This window comes from Nematolebias whitei, chromosome 20 (assembly GCF_014905685.2).
Source record: "Nematolebias whitei isolate Nwh7 chromosome 20, NemWhi1, whole genome shotgun sequence".
NCBI classification, from domain to species: Eukaryota; Metazoa; Chordata; class Actinopteri; order Cyprinodontiformes; family Rivulidae; genus Nematolebias; species Nematolebias whitei.
In genome coordinates, this window is record NC_056517.1 from 4,431,308 (window position 1) to 4,453,130 (window position 21,823).

General features: G+C 41.3%; 1 protein-coding gene across 1 annotated transcript; it reads right to left on the reverse strand.

Annotated features, from left to right (window-relative positions):
• Positions 1-16,771: 16,771 nt before the first annotated feature.
• On the reverse strand, positions 16,772-19,518 carry LOC119426801 (bucky ball). Its single transcript, XM_037694381.1, has 3 exons — positions 19,260-19,518; positions 16,968-17,383; positions 16,772-16,903 (listed from the first exon to the last, which is right to left on the reverse strand). Exons 1-3 carry the CDS (start codon positions 19,516-19,518, stop codon positions 16,772-16,774), a joined length of 807 nt encoding a protein of 268 aa, XP_037550309.1.
• Positions 19,519-21,823: the final 2,305 nt, after the last annotated feature.

Here is a 21,823-nt window from a genome sequence, read left to right on the forward strand (position 1 = left end):
TTCCTAATTTCATGCACTATTACTGGGCAGCTAATATCAGAGCTCTAATATTCTGGTTGGGTAAGGATGCCCGTTCTCCCAGTTGGGTGGCTTTGGAAAGGGCCTCTTTTAGCTCCAGTTCCCCCTCTGCATTAGTCTGCTCTCAGTTGCCTTTTAAACAATCAGTATCAACCTACACTTCTAACCCAATTGTGATCTGGGCAGTTGAGATTTGGCATCAGTTCAGGAGGGCATTTAACTTTACAGAGTTACTGTTTTTGGCACCCGTGTCAAATAATCATATGTTTACTCCCTCAGTAGCTGATACAGGTTTTGACACCCGAATATTGAGGGGAGTGCATTCACTATGTTGATGGTAGATTTGCCTCTTTTGAACAACTGGTACAGAAGTTTAATATCCATAAGTCGCAGTTTTTTCAGATATTTGCAGCGGAGACATTTTGTGAAGTCGAACTCTCATTGTTTTCCTTTGTAATCCTCTAAACATTTGTGGTTAAGATTTTGGAATGCAGGCCTGGTACCAAGGGGGCCCTTAGTAAGATCTATACACGGCTCAGTTCTTACCATGAGACCAGTTTGGACTCCCTTAGACTGAAGAGGGAAACAGACTTGCAGGAATCCATATCAGACTCAATCTGGCAAAAGATATTAAGAATATTTACTCATCCTCAATCGGTCTGAGACACGCTGTAATTCAATTCAAGGTAGTGCACCGGCTGCACTGGTCCAAAGACAAGCTGTCCAAGATCAAAGCCGATCTGGACCCCGCATGTAATCATTGGAAACAAACTCCAGATACACTCCTGCCTTTTGACAATCTATTTTTCATACCTTCTCTGGAATATGTGGAAAAACTGTGCATCCATAACCGTCTCCATTCATCTCACTGTCTGGGGTGGTCCCCGTGGATACGTCCTTCAGCAAGTACGTGAAAGATGTGAGTGCTTTTGGCTCTCTTCTGGTCAGAAGACTGGTTTTGTGCAATTGGAAGGACCCATACACCCCAGCATATGTACACTGGATAAGAGAAGTGATGTATCATATTCATTTAGAAAAAATCAGATATACCCTGAAGGGTTCTGTAAAAATATTTTGGGACACTTGGCAGCCTTTTATGATGTATGTGGAAAACTTGTCAATACCTGTTTAATTTGTTTGTGCATGTGTGACTGATCTGGTGTGGGAGGGGTTTTTTGTTCGTTGTGTTCTGCTTTTTGTTTGTATGTTTAAAATAAATTTAAAAATCAATAAAGACTTTGTTTGAAAAAACACTTCAACTTTGTTTTTGTCATTTTCCAACACTGGATGATCTTAGACAAAGATCATCCTCTCTGGCAAGAAACACGGTGAGTGATGTGCATTTCTTCTGTGGCTTGCTGCATCTTTCATTTTATTGTCTTGTCTTGTTTATTTTCGGTTGTCATGTTTTACTTTCCTGTAGGTTTTGTTTGTTTTGTTGTCACATTTCTGGTGACCTTTGTGGAGAGTTTCCAGCAGAGCTACAATGAGGACATTACTGTGGCTGAAATGACACGAGCTGATCCTGATGGTGTAATCTTCAGCAGCTTGAATTATCCTGTAACAAGCCGACAGCATGCCAGCAGTAATCTGCTGCTCTCTGACCCTCTTGCTTTCTGTCACATCATCATCTTGGGCCTGATCTGTTAAACGCTCCCCTCACATCCTGTAAAACCTGGGGTGCTGTCAGCTCCTCTTGTCTGACAACTAAGAAGAATGATTCAAGTGTAAATACTGCAGATATTAAGACGGTCCATCTCTAGCTGATCTATCTACCATCATCTCTGCTAAACCTGCAGTGAGTGGTGCCATGGTTCCCCTCAGCTGTGTGGTGAACATGTTTCTCTGGGCAGGAAACTGAAACCGTCACACGACATCCTGGAGATGATTCAGAGAGTCCCTTGCGAATGTCGTTCAACACATACAGCAACTTAAAGCTTTCTCCGTATATTAAGGTTCACGCTCAATAATCCAGGTAAAAAATCCAACAATGTTCATTCAGGTCATCTGGACGGTTTCTTTTTTTTGTTGTTGTTGAGATGTTTTGTCCTTCATCCAAAGGACTTCATAAATCTGAGGAGCCACAAACAAACTGTGTCCCACAAGCAGCACACTCCCAGCACACTTTCTCAGTATGGGTGTTTGAAAACTAATGTCACCGTTCCTGGAGTCACATGTTCACAAATTCACAGGTTTTCTGAAAATTATGCACAAAAATATGAACCCTCTATATTTCCAATCTTGAGGTGGGGGGTGGGGGGAGTTGTTCCTCTTTAAGTTATAAGGAACCCCCCAACCCCCACCCCCACCCTTTTCTTTACCTGCTTCCTTTTTGGGTCGAGGGGTCACTGGTGCTCATGTCCAGTGGTTACTGTGTGGGGGGTGGGGTCCACCCTGGACAGGTCTCCAGTCGGTCACAGGGACACATAGAGACAAATGAGACAAACAACCATTCACTCTCTCACTCACACCTAGAGACAATTTAGAGTTACCAATCAATCCAGTGTTTCCAGGTGAGAAATGTGGGATTATCGTACTAGAGACATAAAATTATCGCATTTTGAGAGAAATTATCGTACACCCGTCATAACCAAAATAACAAATCTATTGATGCACTATAGTAGTGATGGGTCCGCTTCCAGACCGGCTCTGCTTCTTCTTCTTTTCTTTTTTTCTTTTCCTCACTCATGGGGCGGTGCAGCGGACTATTCATCCAATCATGGCCGTTGTTCTGAAGCAAACGCAAACACGTCACTCGTAGGTCACATTTAGAAAAGCAACCAATCGTGCATCTGTTTGCGGACACAGATGCCTTCAGGGTTCACAAAAAAATTCCGACAGACAGTTGTGACAGGCTGATGACAACCGTTTACAACCATACCTTCATGGAATGGTCAAATTATCGTATATTTGGCCTTTTTTGGGATTATTGATCGTACATCGTACAGAGGGCAAAATTGTCGTAGAAATACGGTAATTATCGTACACCTGGCAACACTGAATCAGCCTAACATGCATGTTTTTGGTCTGTGGGAGAAAACCTACGCATGCACAGAGAGAACATGCAAACTCCACCCAGAAAGGCCCCAGGCCTAGATTTGAACCAGCAACCTTCTCGCTGAGAGGCAACAACTCCATCAACTGAGTCACCACGCCGCCCCCTGTCATTATTTATTAAACACAATTAAGCCAAGATTTAAAAATAAAAAACCCTGTAAAACTAAGCTCACGATCCTGCAGCTTTTCCTCCTTTAGGACCAATAACCCTCAGTGGTGGTTGTCTGTCGGACTTTATCACTTTCTCTCATTGCTGTGGAATCATTTTGACCCATTCTTCTTCATAGCATTGCTTCAGTTCATTGCAGACATTTGTCAACCCAGGTCTCTGAAGGTCCCACCACAGCATCATGTCCTGTTGCATCATGATCCTGTTTGGTCCAAGCCTCAGCTGTCAGACAGACGGCCCATTTCACTCCAGAATCCTTTGGTCTACAGGAGTTTGTTGTCCACTCAGTGACTGCAACGTACCATGGTCCTACGGCCGCATCATCCGTCCACCACCATGCTTGACTAAAAGGAGATAGTGCTGATATGCTGTGTTGTTGTTTTTCAAACATAGCACTGTGCATTTTGGGTAAACTCATGTGCTTTTGTTGGACCTGTCTAAAAGACATTTCCAGGAATACCGTTGTTCATTCAGATGAAACTTTTCTAACAAATGCAGTTCCTCTATAATGTTTTAGGTGTTATGCTGCAGTCCTTTCCAAACAAGCCATACTTGAGTCTTTTTCTGACTGTTCTGTCATGAGCTCTAATCTTTACTCTGCTAACTGAAGCCTATAGAGTCTGACTGACATAGAGCTCTGGGGTATTTTGCTGTTTCTTCAAGTAAATCAAGGTTTGACTTGGGGGTAAATTTGTTGGGATATCATTTCTGGGAAGATTGGCTGGTGTTTTTAATGTTTTCTACAAGTTTTCTCACTGCAGAAATCATTCACTAGAGTATTCATTTTCCAATCCCTCAATGCTGCACCATGTACTGTTGCCAAAAGTCATTGCACATTATCAATCAAAATATTGCTTCATTCATAAACTGTCACATTCATGGGCGTCTGTAGTGCAACACAAATACACCTCTCTTTAACAGTCACAAACAATCAGGTATTAGTTTTGAGTACTTGCATAAAAACGGTCAGTGTGTGAAAACAAAAACACAGCAGAGGTTGTGCTTAACAGCTTGTACATTTCCTTCAGCTGCACCTGTTTGTTCCTAACATTACTGCCTAACAGTGCATACACCGGAGGCCCCGGTGGAAATTAAATCCTGAACATTCACAACCTTTGTGCAGCCTCTTAAAGAATGACCACACCGTGTGACCGCGTGAGTGGACTGTGTTCGGTTTTTAGAGGTCGGAGGTAGGAACATGTTGCACTCTGCCTCACCTGAGAGAGGAGAGCAGCAAACACAGAGCTTCTGTTGTTGCTGCGTAAGGTGACTGATGGAATATACTGCCAAAACAAAAGTCAGCGTGGTCCGCTGAGTGACTGATGCAGCCCTCCTGCCTCTCGGTCCAGACCGGCCAGCCATAGCCAGGACTAATTGGGCATCTGGATGACAGAAGGATCCTTCAACATATTATCCATCATGTCAGTTTAAGAGCCACAGAGACCAAAGACAGTCAGGACATCATCTTCAGCTGAGGAAGCAGTCCCAATCTGATGATGTAGATGTACAGAACAGGTTTTACACTGAGAGGCTGACAGTAAAAGTCATGCTAACACAGACAGTGAGAGGAAGGGGACAGAAATGTCCACTCTGAAAAAATGTGCACATTTGGGAGTATTTTCACACTTTTAAAATCTCAAGTTGTACACCTTAACAAAAATACAGCAAAGCACACGAATAATTGACCTGATTTGGATTTTATTTAGTCCACATGGTATTTTTGAGATTTTTCTGGTTTTAAGCAATTACACAGCACCGAAACAGCCTTAATAAGGGTCTGTAACGACGTTCTTCGAGCAAATGATTCTGGGCAGTTTGTGATCCTTGCACTCCTTATCACTGCATTTGATACTGTGGACACTGGGTTGGGATTACTGGTGCAGCAGTAGAATGGTTCCATTCATATCTGAGCGACAGGAGTTTTTGTGTTAATGTTAGTAATGGTTTATCCGCTTCAGTGCCTCTTTCCTGCGGGGTCTCGCAAGGCTATATTCTTGGACCCCTTCTGTTTTCATTGTATCTACTCCCCTTGGGGTCTATACTGAGGAAACATGGTCTTTTGTTCAACATTCCCAGCTCTTGATGGTGTTGACATGGGTCAAATTGTTGGGATACGTTATATTTCTGGGGTTTTTTCTGCTGATTGACATCTTGCAGCTCCTGAGTGACGGAGTGGAGCCAATCATCTCCAGCTGTTTCCAGTTCTGTTGATGAGAAACCTCAGTATATAAGGCTGTCTGGACCATCTAGACTCTGCTGGAATATTGTCCTACATTGGTATTGTGTCTGGTCGTAGTGAGAAATTATCCAATGTTCAAGATTAAACTAACTTCTGTCTGTCCCACCATGTTCCCTGAGGTCAGCAGACCAATTGCTCCTCACAGTTCCAGGAACTCGTCTTAAGCGCAGAGGTGACAGGGCCTTCTCTGTAGCTGGACCAAGACTTTGGAACGAGTTACCTCTGCTTGTCAGACAGGCCCCCTCCCTCTCAGTTTTCAAATCCTGTTTAAAAACTCACTACTATTCAGTAGCTTTCAACACCAGATGATCTGTGTTTTGATCCTGTATGCTCCACACTGGTTAGTCATCGTTATCTGCATCGTTTTTATGTCTATATTTTTGATTTACTTCATTTTGTATTTTGCTTCGTGTGTTATCTGTTGTTCTGTCTGTACAGCACTTTGGTTGGCTTTGTAGCTGTTTTAAGTGCTCTGTAAATAAAATGGTACGGTTTTCTTTGTGTTCCTAGTATATTCTGATTCTGTGTTCTTTGTTCCCTGGATCTTCCACATGACTATTCCTTGTCCAGTTCCTTGTCGTCCTGTTTTCATCTTTTGGAACAGTCACCTATAACTGACAATAATAAAAGTTCCACTGAACATCTTGCCATCTCGAGCCCTGAGGTCTGTCCTGTCCCTCTCACTCCTCACCTGCCCACCTTGGTCTGCTCCACCATCCTGGAATCCTCTGGTCCTCTCTTCAACCTGCAAACAACAAATCAGCCAACTTCTTCACCTTCTGAGTAACCGCAGAGCTCTACAGAACAATACTCACCATGTCTCCTCTCCTGCAGCCCCTCCTGTGTTCCTGTGAATCATTTTTGTACATAAACCCTTACATTTTTACTGCTTGGTCTCTTGAATCTCAGTTTTCACTCTGGGTATCTTATTTGTATAAATATGGGATAATTTCATAATTGGGCGGCATGTGGGACGTACAGATGCTACAGTGACCAGTATGGAATTAGCTACTCTTTCCATTTCAATATCTGCTTTGTTAAACTTAAGACATAAAGCTGGATCTCTTTCAATTCTGAAATAGAGAACTAAAGCACTTTCTTGAAACACATCATAACTCAATGAATGAGATTTCAACTGTGCCCAGAAAAATGTTTCTTTGTAAGTTCAAAAAACGTTCAATACAAAAACAACTGTTTCTTTGTAAGATTTGGAGATTTTCAAGGCGTATTCAGAACTCAGTTCCATAAAACAAAAAAATCCATCTTTAAGCTTCCTCTAGCTGTTCATAAATCACAGATGAAGCTGGCCACGTCCTGCTCAGACGTGAGCTTTCAGAAGTGACCTGGGCCGAGCAGAGCCAAAAGAAGCATGGAGCAGAACCCTGCTGGTCTAAGCAGACAGTGATGGACGATATGTGTGTCGAACAACGCATCATTTACTAAACGTAATTAACCCTCTTTAGTGATCTTGTTAGTGGTATTTTTTTAACTAACTCAAAGTTGCTGTGCATCATCAACATTCTTCTGGTAATCTATTGTTTATCCCACAAGAGGGAGGTCACAACTACTGTCATCAGTTCAATGAGCTGCAGCTCTTTGTTTTTTCTTCACACGTCAGCCAGCTTGGCTGTTACTACCTTGCTCAGAGGCACATCAGAGGCAGGCTGTCTTTGACCCTCCTTGCCATCTTGATTCAAGGATTCAGGGTTCTTTATTTGTCATTCGCAGCCCATGTGGTACATGTGGTGGAATGAAATTATGCACACAGGATCCCAGTTACATTCAACAATAAAATGTAAAAGAAAGACAGTAATACGATCTAATATATGAACTAAGAAAAACATCAACTAAAAGCACTAGTAGCATAAAAATATTACGTCGAACAGCAGCACGAACATGAGTCTGTGTGAGCAGATGAGCACAATGAACACAGCAACATGAAACGTGATACATGATGATGATGATGATGTGTCTTCTGAATGGACCGAGGCAGCAGAACGCGTCTCAGTCCTGAACTGAGACATCTCCTTTCAGCCTTCAGCTGGTAAGGACTTGAAACACCCCGCAATCAAACATGGGGGGGGGGGGGAGTTAATTTTTGACATATTCATTTTTCATTCAATAATGTATACAAATCAAATGAGGCACCAAATTCAACACACTTTTGTTGTTTTGCCTGGATGACAGAGGTCTGATTCTTACATACAATGTGTTTTATCACTCTGCTTTTAGTGAGTGTAGCATTTATGAAGTGAATGGAGGAAGAACGGGGACACTTGCTCCTCATTTTACTCGTTAAAGCGGAGCACGAGCAGGTCAGTTTACTGACCAGCAGCAGTCGCTCACGTAGAATCTGAAGATTACAGGGAGGTCTGCACCATAACAAATGAATATTCATCCAACGGACGAGACCACATTTATCTTTTGAAGTTTTATTACAAAAACAATCACACTAAGAATCATTGATTATAATAAACAAATTGAACAACACAAATAATAAAGAATAATAATTTGGAGAATAACTAGTCTGAAAAATAGTAAAAGAATAATAAACGAACTAAACAATGATTAATCAGTAATGGATTAATTCTCTTTTATCTAAAGTAAAATTAATTATTTGAGCAGGAATTATTTTGGCTTTTATATGAGCACAAATTTAGACAAAGTCGAACTGTTTGATAAATAGTTTAGAGTTTGGTTGAGAGAAGTTATTTAATGTAACCAGATCAAGTCATTTATTATCACTTCAAGCCAGAAAATGATTCATCAAGTTGCATCAGCTAAAATGACAACCAGACCCAAAGCTGCATTTATGTCACCAGGTCTCTGCTCCTTACTGAGGACTGGGTTCATTCATCTTTCTGGGGTTCTGCTGGTGGATCAGACCAGGGTACACCAGGACTAGCCTGCCCAAGGTAGCTGAAAGTCATTGTTACTGCTTCAGGGGTCAGTGTCTCAGCTGATGAGAAGGTGTGTGTGGGCCATTGGCAACCTTCAGCCGGCTCACACTTCACGCTGAAAATGTGAGTCTTGCTGTGAGAAGAACAATGCTTCATCTCAGGTAGTTACTTGAAACTTCTACTTTGCTTCTAACAAAAATTGGTATTGAGCAAACATGTTAATTTGCTCAGGAATAAACGAAGACGGACATCAGACGAACACATCAGAATGAGGAAACAGACAAACTAAATAGTGTCACACAAAGAAACTTTGTGTGAACTCTCAGCTCTCAGAAGAGTTTTGGAGATCTCTCAGACGTTATGACTCCCCTCTGACGTAAACTGTCCCCAGTTCAAAAACACACAGTCTGTCTCAAGGAAAAGTTATTTTCTGAAAAACTGAACAGAGAAACATGTTAAAACACATAATATTTCACATGATTTCATTATAAGGATTGAAAACAATAATCAACATAATTCATGGTCACCCTTGTTATAATCAAATAGAACAAACTTCATTAATGATTTGTTTTTCTTTCTTAAAAGCATAAAAGTAAAGAGTAAACATTAGTCAGACTGTAGCTGATTCTGAGTCCAAGGACAGTGAATGTGTGAAAACATCAGACATTATTCAAGCTTATAGCAACTTTAGAGAAAACAGTTCATGGTGAGTCTCGAAGACAACCCAAAGGTCAGAGGTCAGAGTCAGGGAGCACATCTTCATGCTACATGATCTAATTCAAATAGAGGGAGGTTTTTGTTTTTGTGGTCTTCATGTTACTGAGTAAAAATGTTAGAATTAGTTTAGAGCCAAATGAACACTTGGTTCAGGTGATAATTAAATTCAGATGAATAATTAGCAAAGTTTTTCTTCTTTAAAACGCATCCACATTTGTTTTTTTTTTATTTATTCTGACACAGGTTAAAAGCAACAAGTTCTGTGCAATGAAAGACACAGAAGTTGTTTCTTGGCTAGCTGTGCTTGAAGAAGTTTGGAGTCTGACTGCGTACAAAGAAAATAATTTCTGCTTTATTTTTTACCTGAAAATACAAGAAATGCATACTCGAAACTACCAAAACAAAACGAAACATACTAGAGCAATCTAAGCCTTCAGAGATCAAACCAGCGCCGCCTGGGAGCCAATCATATTGAAGCCTTTCACATTTACCCATAATGCAGATGCCATGAAGATGGAAGAGCAGCGTGGAGCAGAAATCTGAGATATGAGCTCTGAGACCGTCCACGCCGAGCTTTAGATCGAGCTCTGAAAGAGACAAATCTGAGGGGAAATCGAGTGTTGCACTTCACTGCTTTGGCTCTGCTTTATCCCATCTGGCCTCCGTCTCCAACACACTCTGCTGGCTCCAGAAAACTGCTGCTCCCTGTTAGTTATCACTTAAGAGAGCTTTTCTTCAAATTGCCAAAGCTTTCAGCTCTCTCCGTTTCAAACAATGCACACGGCAGGTCTTTGTTTGCTTTGAAGACCGTACATTGTGTGGGTTTTCTCTCGGAGGAGGAGGAGGATGCAGAGGAGAAAAAGCAACGCTGTCTCAAGCGAACTAAGCAATTTGTTGGCCTCTTGCAAGACCTTGAAAGTCAGAGTCACACATCAACTCCCACAATTCCCCAACACAAAGCAAATGAGTGAAACGTACTCTCTACATCCAAGTATTTACCTTCCCTGCAGCCAGGAAAGCCATTACTGCTGCACATTACATGTTTCATTTAAAACAACACCAGTAAAACTGGCTTCATTACCTGGTTTCAAAGCCCGACTGAACACTACACAAGCTTTAATGGTCTGCTCCAATGTGATTTATTATTTATTCAATACAAATATATATATTTTTCCCTGAGGGAGCAGATTGTGTAGTAACAGTCAATAATGTGGGCAACTGTTGCCATTACAGCTTGATAAGAAATACAATTATGTCCTTTTTGACTAATTCAGTACAAAAAAAAGACATTTACCATAAATCCATTAAAATGTGTTTCCATAATTTTGCTGACTAAATAAAAAAAGGGGCTCACACACATTTTCTCTTAATTTTTCAGATGAGGCTCATGCAGGAGCCACTGGAGTCACATTTAATGAACAGCGTTAGTATAATTTGAGTACAATAAAAGACAATCTAATCTCTCAAAACTAAATTTACAAGTTTAAAGGCATCGTTTCATTTAAAATTAAACTTTCCAAGGTGGAAAAATCGAAAAGCATGTCTCCTGTAATTTGAGATACGTGGTCAACCCCACCTTAGAAATTCAATGTGGTTGCCTCATGCGTGAAAAGTTGATAGCTGCAGGTTGTCGGTTCGAGTCCCATTAAAACATCCGCACATTTTCTGCCTCTTGTCGGTGGTCTGGTTGGAAACAGGTCTAGGTAGGAAACCCAAACCTCACTCTCCCCAGGGGTGCACTCCAGATCCTCCTGAGTGACCCCAAGACACCAAGTCTGAGCCCGAGCACCCGAGGAAGGAATTGGGGGGGGGGGGGGTGGGGGGGTGGGGGGGGGGGGGGGGGGGGATATAACGCCAGAACAGACATGTATATATAGAGTCCGGGATCGTGACATCAGCCGACATGAATAACACAATGCATTTTGGGAGTTTAGAACACGGAAGTGTGCGATGCGATTCTGTTTACACGTTCATAAGTGAAATCACAAAGAAATGCTGAATGCGTTAAACTGCTACAGTCGTTCTCGCAATCGTAGAGAAAAACGTGGAGTGCGTTCTTTCAGCTTTCCAGCTTGGAAACAACAGTTGAACAAAGGTTGCAGAGCTTTGTCATGAGTTTCAGCAGTAAGATGAACAAACATCTTCAGTAATATTTCCCCGACACGTTTGTGTGTTCACGGCATTTTCACGCAGGTAAGGATTAACCACAGGTTCCAGTCCTGCGTGGTGATTACTGCACATGTGGGGGTTAGAGTTGTTGACTTGTTGCTAGCGGTCTTGCTAGACAAGCTGCAAAGCTACATCGAGTAAATAATCTGCAAATCCTCTTTTTCAGGCAAACCAGTTTATGAATGTCTTGAGCGTGATCCTGACTGGGTTCCTTCTTTACATCTCGGTCACACAGAAGTGAAACCGATGCAAACTGTGCGATTTACCGTAGGACAAAGAGACATTGTGTTGTTGGAGACAACGCTGTACCTGTAACCCCGCTGGCTCTAGCTGCTCAGGCATCAGAGATGGATGAAACGACACCCCCAGGTGTAGCTGCGCAGGGGCCAGAGGTGGATGAGGCTGATGAGGCCGTCACAATAACCTTTGAACTGAACATGCAGCCTTCAGATTTTGCATATTGTGAATAAATGATGGAAGAATAAAGTTTTTAGTGTCTTTGTGTCACAACAATGAACATTGTAAACAAGTAGATCATATTGTTGGTGTGAACAAAGACATTGGAAAATGTATTTTAACAAAATCTGAAATATTGCACTGAAAATGTCATCGTACTCAACATGGTGCAGCTTAAAACTGGTGAAGTGGCAGAGTAAACTTCAACACTGAGGAATTAAAAATAAAAGTTGCATGTGCACCACTTGGCCACTGGAGCAGATCAACCATGGTTTAAGCAGAGGTTCATTGAGGCACTGAGTGCAAAACCCAATACAAACATCTATAAATTTAATTACAGTAGCACTACAAAAGCTGGTTTTTGATCACAAGTAGCAAATCCACAGTTTTCCAAATTGCACCTGAAACAAATTAAAGTGAGAGCGACAGCAATGCCAGATCCTAGTTCTAATTTCTAAGGTGAACTAAATGCATCATTCTGATTAAATGGAGCTGGTTTAAAACAAGTTTTTAAAGAATCTTAATGTGTCATCTTTTACGCCACCTTTAAATTTGCAATACACATTTCTTATGGCAATATGTTACTGCCAGAAGCATCCCGGGCTGTAAAACTATCCATTTGTTTGCAACCAACCACAGAATTCTTGGTGCTGATGCTAAATTGACAGCACATGTAGCTGATTGTGTGGAGAAGGAAATCAAGTGCAGAGGAAAGAGTTTATTTTTTATAAAACAAGTGTCCTCAGTGTCCTTGGGGCTTCCTCCACTGGGAGAGTTGGGGGTTCGATTCCAGCAGCAGTCACATGCTGAAGTGTCCCTGGGCAAGACACTGAACCTCTCATTGCCTCTGATGCGTGTCCCATCAGTGTTTGAATGTGATCTAAAGCAGCTCTACAGATTCAGATCATCTTTGTGGAGATGGAGTAGAGTGCTGTATGAATGTGTGTGGAGGCAAGAGGGCACAGGTTGTGTTGTGAAGAGCTTTGAGTATCTTGATTAGACAGAAAGGCGCTCTGCAAGTACAGTCCATTTAGCATTTACTTAACTGAAGGAAAATGACTTGGAAGTACCTCGGTGGCAGCCACAAAGGACTGAAGGCTCAAATGCTCAAGGTTCAGAGCTTCAGTAGTTCCCTTCTGTACAAGAAAGTGGACCGTCAAAAATAAAACGCACTAAATGTGTGAGCACAACCTGCACGGTGAACACTAGTTACATTAATAAGTCAGGATTTATACAAATAGATCTCGACTGCAAGCAGCCTACATACATTTTAACCACCCTCCCAGTATTGGAAGCTTATTTGGCTGATACACTAATAGATTCAATGAAAAGTGATGTAAAATATATATATAAAAAGTTCTTCTTAATGCAGGCTTCGTTAAATGACTAATTTTAGTGCTGCAGACCAACTGTGTCATTGTGGTTCTTGTTGCAGTGCATTTTATTTCTAGGTTATAACAAATTTATTCAATTAGTTGATCATTTCCATTAATGTGTTACCCATGATCCTGCAGGCTGCGGCACATTCAAACATCTGTTGCTCACATTTGGATCAGGTTCTTGGCATTAAATAGCATTTTGTAAAAGGTGATATTGTTGATAAGCTGTTGCTACCTGAAGGTCACAGGTTTGATCACCCACATGACCACACCTGAGAAGGATCTTTGTCCATTAAACACTAAAGCTTTTCTCGCTTCAGTGTTCTTTTAAATGAGTGAACAGTGTTTTCATCTGAGGGATGAAGGTGATTTTACAATGAAAATGGCTCCATCCAGTGGGCACACACTTTTTCAAATAAATAAAATAATAAAAATACAATGGCACCAAGATTTATGCAAAACTATCAAAGCTGTGTTTATTTGAAAAATACTGTGCATTGTGATTTACTACATTAAAAAAGTGGAAGATGTTTAAAATAGGTGGACATTTAAAAACGGTGCTCTTTGTTGAATTGTGATCATGTGAAAAATCAGCATCTTGTGTCGATCGTGCGAGTTCCTGCAGAGAGAGAGGAGGAAAGTTAAAATCATGTGCATGGTTTAACATTTTTAACCCCCCCTTCTTTTTATATAAATCGGAAAGATTATTACTATTGACAAGTTTAAGACCTTCATTTTTTAAATTTTGTGGTTTGAAAGTTGTTTTTTTTAATAGCTTGTTAAAAGTAAACTTTCTTAAAGCTTCATTTTAAATGTGCCTCCTCTTTAACCCCCTCCCATGGTAAGAATTTAATTTTCTTTTAACCAAACATCAAAATCTGTTTTTACAAATATTGTTCAGATCTTTTGGACTAGGAGTTGTGAAAAACAAATCTTATTTAGCTCTTCCATCCATTTAATTATGACCAGGTCTCCGAGCTAACTGCTAGCATGAGCTGGGCGCAGACTAAAGTGTATCACAGTCTTAAAATTATTCCGGTGACAAATTTTGATAGTGGCTCATGGAAATGTCATGTAATAAAACGACTGCTGTCAATTTCAGTTATTTACATAGTAAATGCGTAGTAAGGCCACCTGCATCATGAAGGACCACACTCACCCAGCACACTTTTTGCCCCGCTCCCCTCAGGCAGAAGGTTGAGGAACCACTAGACTGAAGAACAGCTTCTACCCTGAGGCTGTTAGACTCATGAATCTCTAACCAGAATAATCACATGTTGCTTCTGATCAGTTTCATGTTGATGTGTTCATGCGTGCTCATCTGCTCACACAGACTCATGCTCGTGCTGCTGTTTGGTGTATTGTTTTTATGTCATTAGTACTTAGTGTATTTTTAGCTCATATTTTAGATCTTACCATTTTTATTTTACACTTTTATACTTTTGTTGGATGTAACTGGGACCCTGTACAGTTTCGTTCCACCACATGTGGTGTGTATGACAAAGAACCTTGAATCCTTGATGCTGTAACACTTCCAGGAGGAATAGTTTAAAAATAATAAAAAAATATGTAAATAAAATGAATAAAAATAATAATTAATAATAATAATAGATAATAATAAATAATAATAATTAAATAAATAATGATTAAATAAATAAACAAAATAAATTACTACTTTCCTTTCAAGTCCAATACAATTTGTTTGTTGGGGTTTAGAATGAACTACATTCGAGGAAAACACCAAAATCAAACCTTGTGATTGTGATTTCTTGTGATTAATAACATGTGATGTGACGTCGCTCTTGGAGCAGTCACCACCAGTGATGGGCACCGCATCCCTCCAAGACTTCCCTGCTGGGAGAAAGGGATTAAAAAAAATAAATTTAAAAAAATTGTGTAAAACCGTAAAAAACTTATTTCCATAGAACATTTAAAATCCTCAGGTGATCGAAGTACTTTCCCCAAACTATACAAAAGTTAAATTGCAACATTGGCAAGAACTTTGCGAGTGGGTGGGGTATACAACCACCTTTACTGCTCTACTTTAAAAGCCTGAACCTAGCAGAGTTCAAGGTCAGTTAGTTTTAGTGCTCGGTGCTCTGATCTGAATGTTAAATGACAAATGCAGTATTGAAATCTAGTAGCAAGTTTTGGGTTAAAATTGTTTGCTTACCAGTTTGCCAGCTGTGCATTGGGTACATCTGGTCTGCATTCCTCCAGTTCTTTTTGAGGGAAACTGGCCCAGTAGAGTTCTCATCCATTTCTCGGATGGTGTTGCCATGGGGACAGTGGCGGAGTCTTTCCAAAGCAACTGACTGGTGCTGTAGCTCATTGCATACACAGTTCTTTATCGCCTTTGGGTAGATTACAGCAGGAGGCCTGTTCGTATTTGGCTTGGACATCAGTGGCTTCTTGAAGTCTGTAATCTTTACAGAGTCATTAGCTGCCCTCCATCTTGGGGTGGTGTGGCATGAACTGTTCCCAGAAGATTCACCCTCAGTGTCGCATCTTTGATGGGGACTACAGAGATTTGGATTTAAATTGTTTCTCAGTCGTTGCGGTGTGTGAGATCTACATGCTTCACATGTTGGTAACAGAGAATCATTCCACTGCTGGAAAGGAACAGCTTTTCTTTTTAAGTTTTGGCCATCACACTCTGAACTAGGAGAAGTGCAAATCCTACGCTTTTCCACACATCTGGAACAAAGTCTCCCCTTATTGGACAAGTAAGGGCTGTACAAGTTCTCATTGAAATTTCTGCTGAGGCAGTACTCATTATCAGAGAAGCTTTGTCGATCCACCTTACCTTTGGGGATGTACCTCTCTTTTGGCTTTCGAATACAAGGTTGTTCTTTATAGTCCAGGTCTAGCTTTCTTCGTCTCTTGGGCACATTGGACCCACGACAGTCCAGTGGTTTGTTCTGCTTCTTAGGAGCTGATGGCATTTTGTTGCAGTAGTAGTTATGATCAAAGTTAGAAAGCCAGCTGGTAGAAGGGAGGTAAGCAGGCAAGGATTCAAATGAAGTGTCTTGATTATCCTCGTCATTGGTTTCTTGCTTTTGTTGATCTCCATCTGCAGCAAGAGGTGAATTGTCCAACACCACCATACTGGGTGAAAGCACTACCTCAGAGTTTGTTAGCTCAGACATTGGAGAATCTTCTGCTGCAAGGCAAATATCACCTTCAGAGGTCATCTCACTCCCCACAGTTTCCACAAGAGGAACCTCTAGTTCATCTTCTGCCAAAGGAATCATCTCAATCACATGGATGCTCTCTTTGATAGGAGCCTCTTCTTTCAACAGCAGGATCTCTGGTGCATTTGCTTCTGTTGAAGCAGTCTGGGAGTTGTTGTTGCTGTTGTTGTTGTTGTTAGACTTCACAAAACTGTTTTGGATCAGTAATTCAGGGGAAGAAATCAACTTTTCTTCTGCTGACCAGACTGTGGACTCCATCTTCCTAAGTTCATCCAGATACTTTGGATCAAATGGCAAGTGAATATCTCTGAGGTTAAAATTTTGGGGGATGGTGCCAAAATCAGTTCTCGTTTCCTCAACTTTGGCACAAGGTACCTCTTGAGATCCTAAACTAGAGCTTTTGTTCATAGGATGTGGGAGGTTCCCAGGTTCCTCCAATGGAAGGATATTTTCACTAGTGCTCAGTTGACCAACTAACTGGATGTCAGGGAAAACTTGGAGTTCTTGTTCAGACTGGTCTGCAGGAAGCTGGAGCCCCTCATCTTGCAGGCTATGAAGGAGGGAACTACACTGGACCATGTCTTGGGAAAAGCTGTGGGACACGTCTGCATTTTCATGAGCATGTAGCAGTTGTAGTCCCACAGGTGTGGTGCAGCATTCAATCCTCACCTCCTCCGTTTGAATCACAAAGCTGCTGTTTGATGGGGTCCTGGTGGTGGTCAAAGGAGGTACATTCTCCTGGACCTCAGAAGAATGATCCTTTTGTACAGCCAAGGCTGGCGAGAAAACTGTTCCAGTGGGGCCACTGGAGTTATGAGAGTTCTTGTGGGAGCTTTGGGTGCTGGTTCTGTGAGCCGATTCAAGTGGTTCAGTTTGAACTTCAGAACTGGTCATCTCTTTGGCAGCAGAGTTGTGCTGGTAGCGGAACCTGCGGGCATGGTAGGCCATGGTCTGGTAATACTGGGGGTTTAGAACACGTCTGTAATCCATCAAATGAAGGCGAGTATGAGGAACGACAAAACCAGGTGCAGGTTGCTCCAAATAAGGGTTGGTCTGGTAATGGGACATCATTGGTAGACTGTAACCTTTAGAAGGAGACAAAAAGAAGAACGCAGTTCAAGAATCTGCAAGATTCCTTACAAATGTCCCAAGTGGAGGCATTAAGACTAGTCCTGAGGCAGCCTTGGGAAAACTCACGATTTGTGGGGGGTGGGGAGAAACAAAAAAAAAAAAAAAAACATTAACTTGGGAACACAGTATTCTACTAAAGAATATGACAGAAGTACCAGGGTAGAGGTAAATCTTGAAAAAGTTGTGTTATGACCCTCAGATGTGTCTTAATACAAACTCTGGAAATAAATATTTTAGTCCATTGTTTTGGTGTCCAACTTTTTAATAATTACATGACGTAGATTTCTAGCTGTTGAAAATTTATTTGAACATTGATAAAGTATTTTAACTGGTTGAACACTCGTAATAAGGAGCTCATCTCAATGTAGAACCACGAATCATTTTGGCAGTAGTCTGATTTATCCATCCATTGATCATCTTTACTCACTTCTTCCTTTTCGGGTCACGGTGGTCACTAGTGCCCATGTCCAGCGATCACTGTGCAAGAGGTGGGGGACACCCTGGACAGGTCTCCAGTCCATCACAGGGACACAGAGACAAACAACCATTCACTCTCTCACTCACACCTAGAGACAATTTAGAGTTGCCAATCAGCCTAACATGCATGTTTTTGGTCTGTGGGAGGAAACTGGAGCACCAGGAGAAAATGCACATGTGCACGGAGAGAACATGCAAACTCCATCCGGAAAGGCCCCCAGACCTGGATTTGAACCAGGGACCTGCTCGCTGAGAGGCAGCAGCTCTACCAACTACACCACCGTGCTGCCCCACAGTCTGATTTAAACACAAAAATGTACATAAGAATAGACGACACCACCAAAAAAAAAAATACAAGAAACTGTAGAGTTGGCTGTTCAGACCGTCTTTCTGGAAGACGGTCTACACGAATGTGTTCGTTTTAAAGGATTCAAAGTTCAAAGTCATGTGCACATCTGGAAACAAGTTTCCCTGAGCAGTGAAAGTCTTTGCTGTCCACAACGAATGCCAAACTGAAAACTTCAGCAGACTCCATTCAGCTGTTCAGAATTTTTTTTTTACAAATACATAAAATATTTACAAAGGATAAAAAACAAAAATTACAAATAAATTTTTTTTTAAAAATGTGCAAAATGTATACAAGTTAATAAAATGGTGCAGTCAATTAAACGTGTTTTAGAGTCAGTCAGTCGTTTAGAATGTGAAGTTCTGCATCTCACACTTCTCTACCTGCAGCCTGCAGGTACGAGTGTGGTCCGTCCATGCTGGACCTTAAATCAAAGAGGGTGTCACTAAAAAGGGTTATACAGCCTTGTGTCAAAAAGGAACTCTTGAGTCTTTGACTTTAGAGATTAAATTAACAAGTTTTTTTTCTCAAATTTCATGGAAATTCCAGATAAACTCATACGTTAATGCTTCAAATGTTGGTTTCATGAAGCTTCAGGGGTTTCAGTTCATCCTAAATAACTGAAAACTTGCTTGAATTTTACATCTGACTGAAACCATGTTACAGCATTAGCATGTTTTTAGAAACTAGGTGTGAAGGTTTGGCCAAAATGAAAAATGAGGCATTTTAAAGTCTAAACTTGAGGCAGCCGTAAAACACTGCACATCATATAAACACCTTAAGATTAGCAAAATAATGTTTGCATCAACTATGCATTCTCCATATATTACTGATAAACAAATAAATGCACGTGGAAGTGGGGTTTTTTTTACCTCTGCAGTAAAATGCATTGCTAAAAACAAAAACAGTAGTTCAAACATTTTAAAAATGGGCTCACCACAGAGTGGTTTCACCAGGATCACCAAAGCATTTGATACCAAACAGAGAAGTGAGAGTTTGGTTCTTACCTAAGCCAGGGTAGCCGTAGTACGGGTTGTAGGACACAGGCATGGGCAAAGCAACAGGCCACTGCAGGCTCTGCATGGGCAGGTATGGCTGCGGCGGCTGGACGTAGAAGAACGGTTTGTGATGCTGCTCCTCAGGACGAGGGGGTCCTGAAGGAGGTGGAGCGGCCTGATGGTTGGCTGGGTCAGCTCCAAGCTTTGGGTTTGGACCTCGAGGGCCCAGACCATAAGCATGTTGCCAGTTAGATGTGGCTGCAGTCATACCTGAACAAAATGTAACGTGAACGATGTAAAATCAAATGTTTCTTGGCAAGAAAACAAAGTTTGTACCTACTGGCAAGAAAGAAGACGTCCACAAACAAACCAACACAGCTGTCCTTTGGGCTTCAGGTTGGAAATGAAAGGCCCACAAAGTAGAGACAAGCTTGTCAAATGCTTCACTGATTGGGCGTGTTCTGGTTCCAGGTGATGACTGTCCAATTAGAGCTTGATGAGTTCCACTCAAAGCCAATGAAAAAGGCTGTTTTTAGCAGGTGACCTCCTGCCTGGTGGATTCGTTCATCTAAGAGGCAGAGGCTGATCTAAAGAAGTATCTTCAGACGCTGTCATCTAACACGAGAAGCTGATTGGCTCAACGGATGGAGACCTGCAGCTGTTTGACACCAGATTTAATGACAGGTGCGCTGTTCATTTGTAACATTCTTTTTGAACAAGGTCTGAACTAAAGCGTACAAAAATGTTTTAAAAATCAAGTTTGACCTCTGAGGACCAGTTTGTGAGGCCTTGAAGAAGTCTACTGTTTATGTGTTAACCACAAAGAATATAACACATTATGCAGCACGGTGGTGCAACGGATAGAGCTGCTGCCTCTCAGCGAGCAGGTCCCCGGTTCAAATCCATGACCATGGGCCCTTCTGGGTGGAGTTTGCATGTTCTCTCCGTGCATGCGTGGATTTTCTCCGGGTGCTCCGGTTTCCTCCCACAGACCAAAAACATGCATGTTAGACTGATTGGTAACTCTAAATTGTCCCTAGGTGTGAGTGAGAGAGTGAATGATTGTTTGTCTCGTTTGTCTCCATGTGTCCCTGTGATGGACTGGAGACATGTCCAGGGTGTACCCCGCCCCTCGCACAGTGATTGCTGGACATGGGCACCAGCGACCCCCGTGACCCAAAATGGAAGAAGCGGGTAAAAGATGATGGATGGATGGATGGGTGAAATATAACAAATTGTTGAATTGGTGATTTTAAAACAGAGCTTGATTTTTGATAAACTTTCTGTGGACTTCCTTCAACATGTCCTGGTGTAAGTCCAACTTCAATATGTTTCCATCTTCCTTTACACTGCTGGCTACTCTGCATTGGTACAACTGGTGACCAGAAAGTAAATGGGTAATGAAAAATACATAGATCACGTGCATTTAGTTAAAAAATTAGCTTGAACAAAGGAATGTGTTGGATAAAAATACCCTCTATTTATCTCACTTACTCAAACTCAGACTGCCAGCTGTGCCTGTAGTATCACATCCGCTCCTCTTCCAGCTCTCAAACACGTGGTTCATGGGCAGTTAACATTCTCAGCTACAGTAATAAAAAAAACAACCATAAAACCTTATCCAAAAAATTCCTAACAGAATGAGTCATAATTCAATATTTCAGCACCATCAACATTTTTTTACTGAGAAAAGTGAAACTGTAAATTGACTCTACTTATACAGCAACTTGGAAGCCAACCAGGCTACTCAACGCGCTTTACAGCACAATCTGTGCCATCATTTACCCATGCTCACAACTTTATCCAGCACTCTACAAAGCTCATTTAAATAAATCATTCAATAAAGTCTAATCGGTGTTTAAAAAACACTTTCAGCTTTATGGCCTTACTCGATTTTAGTGATGTGCTTTACACGTGTGCCCTGTCCAGATTTCTCCAGTCCTTGGACACGGTCTACCACAGTGCCCTAAGGTTCATCACTGGTTATAGTCTCCTCACTGATCACTGGGAGCTGTACTCCAAGTCTGGCTGGTCTCCTCTGAGCGCATGCACGTGTACAGACTCCAATCTACATGACACTGAGTCTTATTTGGGCACTTCACTATAACGGTCTAACAGCCACTATGTCTTATTTTCTAACAAATGTGTCCATCCATCAGCTCCTCGGGTCAGATCTGAATCATAGGGGAAGTAACAGAGTATTCATATTAAATATTCATATTATATCACAATATGAGTGTTAATATTTGCTGCCCACACAGTATGAATCACACAAGCTGATCTGAAACTGTCATTTCTTTTAGTCCCGTCACTCTTAAATTTATGCCGAGAACCTGCACTTTAACTCAAACTAACTTAACTCAGATAAAAGTTACTGGCCAATTTAGCAGAAAACTGAGTCTTTTGAGAATGCAGCAACGTTCATTAAGGTCATCTGGACTTTTTAAATTTTTTTTGAGAAAAAAACATCCAGATGATCTTAATGTTGTTGGATTTTTTACCTGGATTATTGAGCATGAACTTTGATCTTTTGAGAATGACTGTATAACTTCTATGGTACGAGTTCCCATAAA

Bases quoted from the DNA above. Each gene is read 5' to 3' on its own strand.
- LOC119426801 (XM_037694381.1), bottom strand. From the start codon at position 19,518: ATGACTGCAGCCACATCTAACTGGCAACATGCTTATGGTCTGGGCCCT. The intron at 17,384-19,259 runs GTAAGAACCAAA...CTCCTTCTAAAG, and splicing joins CTACGGCTACCCTGGCTTAG to GTTACAGTCTACCAATGATG. The intron at 16,904-16,967 runs GTGAGGATTGAA...ATGAAAATGCAG, and splicing joins TTGTGATTCAAACGGAGGAG to ACGTGTCCCACAGCTTTTCC.